The sequence below is a fragment of the Rattus norvegicus genome, chromosome 20, assembly GCF_021556685.1.
Source record: "Rattus norvegicus strain SHRSP/BbbUtx chromosome 20, alternate assembly SHRSP_T2T, whole genome shotgun sequence".
NCBI lineage: Eukaryota > Metazoa > Chordata > Mammalia > Rodentia > Muridae > Rattus > Rattus norvegicus.
Genome location: NC_141553.1, coordinates 2,902,703 through 2,912,966, shown reverse-complemented (window position 1 = coordinate 2,912,966; position 10,264 = coordinate 2,902,703). Strand labels below are relative to the sequence as shown.

General features: G+C 48.6%; 1 protein-coding gene and 1 long non-coding RNA gene across 6 annotated transcripts; one reads left to right on the top strand and one right to left on the bottom strand.

The window, feature by feature from the left end:
- Window positions 1-90: 90 nt before the first annotated feature.
- Window positions 91-2,661, top strand: LOC147998453 (uncharacterized). Its single transcript, XR_015645346.1, has 2 exons — window positions 91-191; window positions 2,444-2,661. It is a non-coding gene; the product is annotated as an uncharacterized LOC147998453 (long non-coding RNA).
- Window positions 2,605-9,594, bottom strand: Prr3 (proline rich 3). Of its 5 annotated transcripts, none has more exons than XM_087597601.1 (5): window positions 9,439-9,594; window positions 9,030-9,107; window positions 8,700-8,762; window positions 4,414-4,704; window positions 2,605-3,854 (listed from the first exon to the last, which is right to left on the bottom strand). In XM_087597601.1, exons 3-5 carry the CDS (start codon window positions 8,731-8,733, stop codon window positions 3,748-3,750), a joined length of 432 nt encoding a protein of 143 aa, XP_087453727.1. In that variant the 5' UTR covers window positions 8,734-8,762; window positions 9,030-9,107; window positions 9,439-9,594; the 3' UTR covers window positions 2,605-3,747. The 5 variants fall into 5 exon arrangements, with proteins under 5 accessions (XP_087453727.1, XP_087453729.1, XP_087453728.1 ...); XM_087597603.1 differs by having other exon boundaries at window positions 4,414-4,533; XM_087597602.1 differs by lacking the exon at window positions 9,030-9,107 and having other exon boundaries at window positions 4,414-4,533.
- Window positions 9,595-10,264: the final 670 nt, after the last annotated feature.

Sequence of the window (10,264 nt, the reverse complement as noted above, 5' to 3'; positions counted from 1 at the left end):
CGTCCCGCCCCGCGGAGGATCTGGTGCGCAGACGCCTGGGGTTAGGGGGCGTGGCGGTACTGCTGTCTTGGGGGTGTGGCTGGAGACGTCACTTCCTTGCCCCGAGCGGGTAGAGCGTTATGACGGTCCCCACGCCAGAGCAGCTGATGCTGCGACGCGGTGACACTCAAGGAATGACATGTAATTTCCAGGTAGGCAGAAGTAGTTGAGACATCTTTTATCTGATTGTGTCACTCTACCTGGTGCCTGGAACTCGCTGTGGCCTAGGTTGGCCTCCAGCTGAGAGATGCGTTTGCCTTTGGCTCTGGAGTGCGGAGTTTAAAGGCGTGTGTCAGCCACACCCTGTTCTGAATCCTTTTTGTTATCGTTGAACCAGGGTCTCACTGTGTAGTCCTTGGCTGGCCTGAAACTCTCAATGTAAACCGGGCTGGCCTGGAACTCCTAGAATTCAGCCGCCTCTGCCTCTGCCTCTGGGAGAGCTGGGATTACAGGTCTGCACTATGATGCCTGACTGCCGCTTTATTTAGAACAGTACAGTACACATCTTCAATCATTCTCCACTACTTTCTAATCTTCTTCTAATACTAATACTGTAAACTGTACTTAAAGACACCACAGCATGTCGATTTAGGAAAAAGTAATCTTACTGGCCCTTGGTTGACATGTCACTTAATACCCAGGTGTACAGATAGATATAACCAAGGAACTCCACCCCAACAACCAGAAGTTATTGTGCAGTGGAATCTGGAGTTTTTTGGGTGTGTGATATTTTTGCTGTTAATTGACCTACTGTAATTGCACATAAAACAGTAAGCAGTGAGCAGTTGTAAGTTTTTACAAACATCTCCCCCACTTTTTTTTCTGGAGGAGGAGGCATTTTTTCTGGAGGGTTTCTCTGAGTAGCCCTGGCTGTCCTGGAAACCATTCTGTAGACCAGGCTGGCCATGAATTCAGAGATCTACCTGCCTCTGCCTCTCAAGAAGCATATGCTTTTTAAACCTCAATCAAGACATGGCTGGCTTTTAACTCTAATGAATGACAGGCATAGGAGTTTGGAAGAGGCATTTTCACCAGGAGGTCAGCTCCCACCCTCAGTCATGCTTTTCTTTTCCTTTTGTAGTCTCGTCTTGCCTCAAGTCCTCTAAGTGGCCAGAGGTGACACTGAGTTTCCTATTTTCTTGTCTCCCTTCTGAATTTTGAGATTACATACACCATGTTAATATGCATGTTTTATTTATATGGCCCAAGAGTGGAACCTAAGGCAGCTTCACACATACTAGGCAAATATCCTAAGCACATTCCTAGCTCCCATGATGCTTCTGTCCCAATTCACATTCCAGGATCAACAGATCACAAGCCGTGTCCTAGCACATCTGACATAGGTGGTCACTTTCCCTCCATTTCTCCACATACTTTTTTTTCCTAGTACACCGCTCCTCCTCCCTCTTTCGCTGGCACCTCTGCCCCTTGGGGTCCTGATGTTGATGTACCTCCAAGCTCAATCTTTTGAGTCTTTAAAATGAAATGAATTTTACGCATTTGCTTGCTTATATGCAATGGTATGTGACTGGTGCCCCAAGTGGACAGAAGAGGGCTCCAAATCCCCAAGAACTGGAGTTACAGGCTGCTCTAAGTGGCTGTGGGTCCTGGGTACAAAACTTAGGTTCTCTTCCAGAGCAAATGACTTTTTAACAGTAGAGCCCTCTGGCCCCAAATGCTTTCATTTTGACTGTTTCTAAACATTCGCTTTTCTCCAACTTCAATACTCAAGCCTATGCTACTGTTGAAGCTTATCTGGGTCGTTTTAGAAAATCTCCGTTTCTGGGGCTGGAGACATGGCTCAGTGTGTAAGAAGAGCACAAGTCACTCTTACAGAGAATGCAGGTTCAATTCCCAGCACCCACACAGTGGCTCACAACAACCTGTATCCCTAATCCCAGGGATTCTGATGTATTCTTCTGACCTCCATGGGTAGCAGGCACACATTCTACACATACAAACAGGGAGGCAAAATATTTACAAACATAAAGTAGTAAATAAATCTAAAAAAGTATTTTAGAAATCTCCATTTCTAAGTCTGTCCCCCATGGTCAACCTTTTTTTTTTTTTTTTTTTTTTGGTTCTTTTTTTCGGAGCTGGGGACCGAACCCAGGGCCTTGCGCTTCCTAGGTAAGCGCTCTACCACTGAGCTAAATCCCCAGCCCCATGGTCAACCTTTTGACAGTGAGACAAAGTCATTACAAAGATATCACCTACAGCGTTCATGTGAATTACATGTTTTGATTTACAAGGGAAAAATATCACAAAATAAGTGGTAAGTGAGCCACTCTTCAGATTCTGTGTTCAGACAGAAAACAAAAATACAAAAAACCTCAGCTCCAGGCACTGTTGCCAGGCACTGCCAAGACTCCTCCCCTCACTGCTCCTCCTGTGCATCCTTCAGACCTCAGCTCTGTGTCACTGATCTGCTCTCCGCACAGCAACACTTCCGGAGTGTACCTTTGCTTCTGATGAACTAAGGGAATGAATGGACTCCCTAGAAGCCTCAGAGAAGGCTTCCCTGCACCTGCAGAGAAGACTGGAACAGAGAAATGAGAGAAGACACCGGTTTCCACTGTGTTTATTACTAATATAAAAAAAATTAAAAAGAAAACAAAATCATTCTTAGTTCTAGCGCTCTCTCTCCTCTTGCACACATACCTCCTGACCCACTTCCTTAGGGCCTGTTCAAAACCCAACATGTTCACTGCTGTTTTCACAGAAAACACCCAGTGTGAGGGAAGTAAGAGGGTCAGAGAGGTGACAGACAGTACTGTTCAGGTTCCATCCAGAGACAGGCGGAGATTCACAAAGTCAAATCAAAGGGCTGGTGGCCTCACAATGACAGCCTAACTAAAACGGGTCAGGCAGGAGCTGTGTTGGGAGGCCCGTCGGAAGCTTTCCAAGACATCACTGGCCTGTGTCAGACCCAGAATACCAGAGGGCACAGAACAGGAGGGCACGACGGGGAGGCAGTCTGAAGATGTCTCACATCCTCCCGTTTTGGGAGGTAGGTGAACTCTAGAGGGCACCAAGAGCCTCACTTGATTTGGCAGAAAAACTTACTCTAGTGTTGGGAAGTCACAAAAAACGCCACAGACACCGAGGAAGGCTACAAGGGGCGTACAGTTTCACAAAGCACAGTGACCACAGGCCTTAGCGGTGGGGCTCATGCTACGGACAGAAACTAGGACGTCCAAAAGCAGGTGGAGGCTGTTTAGGGAGCAAGTCTGTACCAGTCACTCAAACTCAACCTCAAGCCGGAAAACCTAGTGCACTTCCTGGCAGCTGCAAACACTGGGGTTTTACGTGAAAGGACTTAAAACAAGCAGCTAGAGGATAAGAGACTGCTCCAGGGTTCTTGGGAACTGAGGGCAATACTGAGGGAGAGGTGGACAAATGCACAAGAAACAGCACCAAAGGTTTCCTGTGGAGCAGTCATTTGGCAGAGGGGAAGATCCAGGAGGCAGTGGAAGGTAGCAAGATGGGGTCCTGAAGGTCTCTACAGCCTGGATCAGAGGACAGTGTGTACTGTGCACCAGTGACAGTCACAGCTCTGGACCCCAAATGGGAGAGATGATGAAAGGGGTGGACGTGCCACTGCCTGAAGGTGACAGAAGAGCCTTCAAGTAGCTATAATGGAGCCACAGAGAATGCATGGCCACTAGGTCAGAGGGCTCCTTCCAGCCTGGGTGGGAAGGCACAGTCTTACAGAGGAGGTCCGTTGACGCCTGGATGGTAGAAGGCACAATGGTCTTCATATCGACAGTGGCCCTTCTTAGAAAAGTGTCGGCAGACAGGGCGGTCAGATTTGTCTGTGAATAAGGGAAAACAGCAGCTTAAAACCTTTTGAGAGCTGGGTGAGGAGGCTCACACCATGGCCCCAGCCTTCAGAGGCCGAGACAGAAGACACAAGTTTGAGGTCAACTTGTCCACCCACCCCTAATAAAACACAACTCTTCCAACCTGATGCCCTAAAAATCCTAAGAAAGAAAATGTATAGAATGCAGAGAGAAAGCCAAGGTTTCTACCATATACTGTTTACAAGTATTTTGGCTTTTTCTTTCTACTTTTGGTGCTAGGGATAGAACACAGGGCCTCAGGCATGATGCACACCTTGTTCAATCACTGAGCAAGACTCCCAGATCACCAAGTATTTTGGAAAGACAGTCTTTCTGAGGGAAGAAAAGTGTTCAGGGCTATTGGTACCTCTTGAGGCAGCTAAGAAGCTGGTAGTTCAGCGCTAGAGGACTCCTCAATACAGGTAAGGCCCTGCATTAATTCTCAGTGCTGCTCAGTGAGAGCCTAAAGGAGAAGATTCCCAGGCCTGCTGGTATACAGGCCACGGCACAAACATAACAAAGTGGGCCTTACCTTCCATCATCGGGGGGCTGTCCTTAGGTGGGTAGGTGTTCTTGACAAGAGACCAGCTTTTGAGCCTTCTTGGATTTCTTGGCTCTTGGTAAAAGATTTCCCTAGAAGGACCCCCATGGCCTGGCCCAGGAAAAGGAGGTTCAGTATTGACACCCCACCAACCACGACCGTATGGGCTAGACCGAGGACCAAGGCCTCCCCGAATGTGGCCTCTACCCCGGGGAGGAGGTGGGAGACTCAGCAGTGGTGGAATCATTGGTCCCCTTGATCCTGGAGGACCCCTGTGGAAAACTACAGAGAGAAAGACAGGGAGGTGATTGCTGGGCAGAAGCCCCTCAGTCCTGACAAAAGCCCCTCCCCTGCTCACTACATACAGCAAAGCTCTCTGACACACCGCTTTTTTTTTTTTTTTTTTTTTTGGTTCTTTTTTTCGGAGCTGGGGACCGAACCCAGGGCCTTGTGCTTCCTAGGTAAGCGCTCTACCACTGAGCTAAATCCCCAGCCCCTGACACACCGCTTTTAAGTACGCAAACCAACTACTACCTCTTCCCCTGGGTTTCTATTGCCCATACACAGAGATACGCTTTCTTGGCGCTTTTTAGCCCCTGGTGTGGGGAACTGAACCTAGGACCTTGTATATACTAGGCAACTGACTACTCTTTATTACTGAGCTAAATCTCCAGCCTCAGAAAAGCCATCCTTCTATATGGCCTTTCCTCTCCTGGAAAGTTGCAACCATCCTGACTTCTAACATGACAGGTTGTGGATCTTCCTGGCTCTAACTCTGGGCTCTTCTGATAATCATGAGAGTCAACTTGTCTGGGCCAGTAGTAGATGATTTTTTAAATTTAAAAGTATAGTATCCAGGCTGGAGAGATGGCTCAGCGGTTAAGAGCACCCAACTATTCTTCCAGAGGTCCTGAGTTCAATTCCCAGCAACCACATGGTGGCTCACAACCATCTGTAAAGAGATCTGATGCCCTCTTCTGGTGTATCTGAAGACAGCTACAGTGTACTTATATATAATAAATGAATAAATCTTTAAAAAAAAAATAAGTCCTATTACACGGACTTATGTGCTCTACTGAGGATGGACATGTGGGTATTAAGTGTGTGGCCACAATAAACAATGCTACGAACATTTCTTTTTTTTTTTTTTGCTTCTTTTTTTCACAGCTGGGGACCGAACCCAGGGCCTTGCGCTTCCTAGGTAAGCGCTCTACCACTGAGCTAAATCCCCAGCCCCGCTACGAACATTTCTATGTGTAGTATAAGTTTCTGTTCAGAGGAATTGCTCAGTAAGAACAGTGTAATCAATTTTAATCTTAACTTTTAATTTAATTTTAATCTTAGTGGTGTATCAACTTATACAGCCCCCTCAGAGGTGGCGGGCGCTACAGCTTCCAAGCATTCCAAGGGTCAGCCTTTCTCATTCGGTTCATTTGTTGTGTGTGAGAAACAAGAATATGTATGCTCACATATCACATGCGTGTGGTGTCCTTGCAGACCAAAAAAGGGTGTTGGAACTAGCCCTGTCTGCTGCCTACTTCCACTAGACCGTGGGCCGCTGAAAATGAACCTCGGGTCCTCTCTAACAGCAATCCACTTATATTTAGCCTGAAGAAATAGATTTCTAAAACTTTAGATCTCATATGTGGGTGTTAGGGATGTGTGCACAGGTATCGTGCTGCATGTGTGACAGAGAGACAAGTCGTTGAGTTTGGATCCTGTACTACTTGGGGCCAAGGATTAAAGTCAGGTTGTCAGGCTTGGGGGCAGGCACTTTTACCTGTAGAGCCATCTTGTCAGCCTGACTCACCTCAACTATTAAGTGTAAGATTCAACACTGTAAGTAACTGTTGGGAAACAGAATCCCAGGGCCCTGTACTGTAAACCAGAGACCAAACAGAAACCTCTAACCACCCCTTTCTTTACATCTCTAACAGCCCTGGTAACTCACACCCTGATTGTTCTGTGAGTCTGACTCCCGACAGCTCATGTGTTTACCCTCATGTGCCCATTTTCTTAATACAGTGTGCTCAGGCCCACCCATGATGCGGCACTAATGCCATTTTCTTCCTTTTAAGACAAAACAATATTCCACTGAGTGCATATATTTTGTTAGATTGATGGCACCCTGGGCTACATAACAAATCCAAAAAGACAAGCCTGGTGTTGCCTAATCCAAGAAGTTGGAAAGCAGAGGCAGGCAGATTCTCTCTGCATGCCAGTCTGGTCTGGTCTGTATCGTGAGTTCCCAACAGCCAAGGCTACACAACGAGGCCCTGTTGCTAATAAATAAATAAATTAACCAAAACCCAACAAAGTCGAACAAAAACTCAAATCTCCAAAGACTATGCTTTCATTTCTTGTAACTATAAACCCAGAAGTGGAGCTGGACTTATTTGCTTTCTTAAATAGGTCTCTATGTAGCCTCATGATACCATAATTCTCCTGCCTCACCCTCCAAAATTGTGGACATAGGCTACTGTGCTTGGTCTTAATTTTCTTTTAGTATAGAATAGAGTTTATTCAGGACATGGGGAGGGGAGTCAAGAGAGTAGTAGAGGCAGAGAGAGAGGCGAGAGGAGAGGGAGAGGGGGAGGAGAGGGAGAGGGAGATATTTGATGTAATTCGCTTATAAATACTGCCTTTACAACTAATATACATGTGTGTATCCACAGAGGCCAGAGGCTGACAGGGTCTCACTGGACCTGGAATGTTCTTAGTCAGCCATACTTACTAGCCAGCAAGCCCTAGTCTGTCTACCTCTGCCTTATCATGGTGTTGGGCCCAGCTGTTTTTTACATGCTTTTGAAGTAAGTAATCAACTGGACCACCTCCCCAGTACCACACCCCCCTCCCAGTTTTACTAGTACAGACGGTGTCTTACATAGACAGGCCAGGCTAACACTGAACTCTTACCTTTCCTGCTGCCCCTATGGCTAGGCTGTGCCATGCTGTCTAAGGCTGTGAGACTCGTTATTTTTTGTAAGAATGTTTACAGTCTGCTTAGAACCCATGTTTGTCTGGTATGACTACCATGACAAAAATCAGTTTTTTTTGTTTTTTTTTTGGTTCTTTTTCGGAGCTGGGGACCGAACCCAGGGCCTTGCGCTTCCTAGGCAAGCGCTCTAACCACTGAGCTAAATCCCCAACCCCCAAAATCAGTATTTCTTTTTTTTTTTTAAAAGGTTTATTTATTTATTGTATATAAGTACACTGTAGCTGTCTTCAGACACACCAGAAGAGGTCATCAGATTTCATTACAGATGGTTGTGAGCCACCATGTGGTTGCTGGGATTTGAACTCAGGACCTCTGGAAGAGCAGTCAGTGCTCTTAACCGCTGAGCCATCTCTCCAGCCCAAAATCAGTATTTCTAATGAAGTTCCTACTTCTACACAAAGGATGTCCAGTTGAGACAACATTGCTTACTCAGAACCACTTCTTTGATTTCACCTTTACACAGAATTCCATGTTCATGTGTCTAGAGGCCTCTGATTCCTCTCAGACAGGGTCTCATGTAGCCCAGGCTAGCTGGTCTCAAATTTGCTATGTAGGTGAGGCTGGCCAGGAACTCCTGATCTTCCACCAGTCTCTCAAGTATTAAAAACTTTATGTTTGGTTGGGGATTTAGCTCAGTGGTAGAGCGCTTGCCTAGCAAGCGCAAGGCCCTGGGTTCGGTCCCCAGCTCCGGAAAAAAAAGAACCAAAAAAAACAAAAACAAAAAAAACCAACCCCCCCCCCCAAAAAAAAAAACCAAAAAACTTTATGTTGATATTCTGTGAAGACCACCATGTCATAGCTACTGCAGCTTTTTACCAAATCTTGCTATGCCCTCTTGTTTTGGTCTTGGTAGTATTCCATTTAGAGCCTCTAAAACAGAGATCGTTTATTTTATTTTTCAGAGTTGAGGACCGAACCCAGGGCCTTAGCAAGCGCCCTACACTGAGCTAATCCCCAACCCTGATCGTTTATTTCTAAACACACAAACTAGAGATAGACCTAGGAGTTAATCTGGAAGAAAGTAACATTTTGACAACACTGTTTCCAAACGGTTAACATATGATTCCTCACTTAGGTACACAATCCCTGGATTTTTTTTTTCTTTCCTTTTTCTTTTTTTCGGAGCTGGGGACCGAACCCAGGGCCTTGCGCTTCCTAGGCAAGCACTCTACCACTGAGCTAAATCCCCAACCCCAATCCCTGGATTTTTAAGTCTTTGATTTTCCTCCGTCTCTTCTCCAGGGCTTAAAACACGAATCACGGCCCAATTTCTCCTCACCTGACTTGGGATCACCAGGCTTTCCGTTAGCCATGGGGGGAGGGCCCAGAAGGCTGGGTGGTCCTAAGAGCAGACATGAAAACACAGTCGTCAGAACGGTGCAAAGGACTGATCGCCTCGTCCTTACTTGGTCTTTAACACTCAGTTTTTACCCAGTAAAGTCATAAATCCATTCAGCAGTGCCGCAAGCTCTCACCCCGTCCATCTGCCCTTCCCTCTGCAGAGTTGTTTGAGATTCCATCAGAGGGTAACAGAGGTCTCTAACAGCTCTTTCCTCACAGTGCTGCATCCACAACATGCCCAGTGATTCCACATACCCCAATCCCTCACCTTAACTGTTGGCCCATCATAGTTTTTTTCTCCTCTCCTTCCCTCGGGGGAGTAGTTCACAGAAGGCTGCACTTTGACCTAACCAGTGGAAGTGTGGTCACAAATTGTCTTCCCAGTCATCACAATCTGTAATATCGCTGCCGCCCCTCTCCCCCGCCATTCTGCGGTTGCGCAAGCCAGAGGTTTAGCCGCCACCTCCCCTGCCTTCTCCAGAAAGGATTAGGAGCCAGACTGAGGTTGAGGGTTCAAGCAAGCTAAGTCCTCAATCCAGGTTCTACCAGGAGCCCTCCCCTCCCACCCCACCTCCACGCGTGCGTTCTTCCTCCTTCCGTTGGAGCCTCCTCCCCCGCACTTCATTCTCGCCTAGCCCCCGGCCCGCTGACAGGCGTGTGCACGCCCTGCCCCTCACCCATGGGGCGCTCGTCCTCCTCGTCTCCAGGCTCGTCCCGCTCGGACAGTGCGAGATGCTGCGGCGGCTGCGGCTGGTTCTGCTTCTTTCGTTTCGGCATAGCGGCTGCGGCAATGGCTGCAGCAGGATTTGAGGGCAGTGAGGAGGGGGCACACTAGCTTTCCTTCCGCTTCCGGGTGAGCGGTGGGCCCGGTGACCGAGGCTCCCGCCATGCCACTTCCGGGAGGTCGGGGATGTACTTTGGCGATTCGCTCCTGCAAGGTGCCTCGCTCACCCTGCCGCGCGTAGGGAAAGCTCTGCTCCCCTTGTGCAATTCCTCCCCACGTGGAAAAGCACCACCGCACTGCAGTGAGACACTGGACAGGCTTCGGACCTCTGCCCGGCACGCGTGAAGCCTGTCGCACCTTAAGATCGCCACATCCGGTCCCCCGGTTACTATGGCAACACCTACAGCCACAACTGCGTGCTCTCCGACCTCTCTCCAAAAGTCCTTGTCCCGCTGGCTTTTTTTCTCCTCTCCCACGCTCGCACGTGTGGCCTGTAAGTCTGCCTCTTCGGCGTTCTTACTGTGTCCGGTCGCCTCAGGTCAGCCCACGGAGCTGCCAGCGCAGTCGCGCAGCCTCGGTTCCCCGGCCGGGGGCCATTCCCCACCCTGGCTGCGGCGCGGTGGGGCGTGTCCTCGCCCCCACGCCCGGCCCCCGCCAGGTGAGTGGCAGCTCGCGGGAGCGGCGGGCGGCAGTGACACACGTCCCCCCTCCCGCGGCTGCCACTTGGTAGCGCCGGTGACGGAGTCGGCCGGGGCCACCCACGCGTGCCTCCAGCTCGC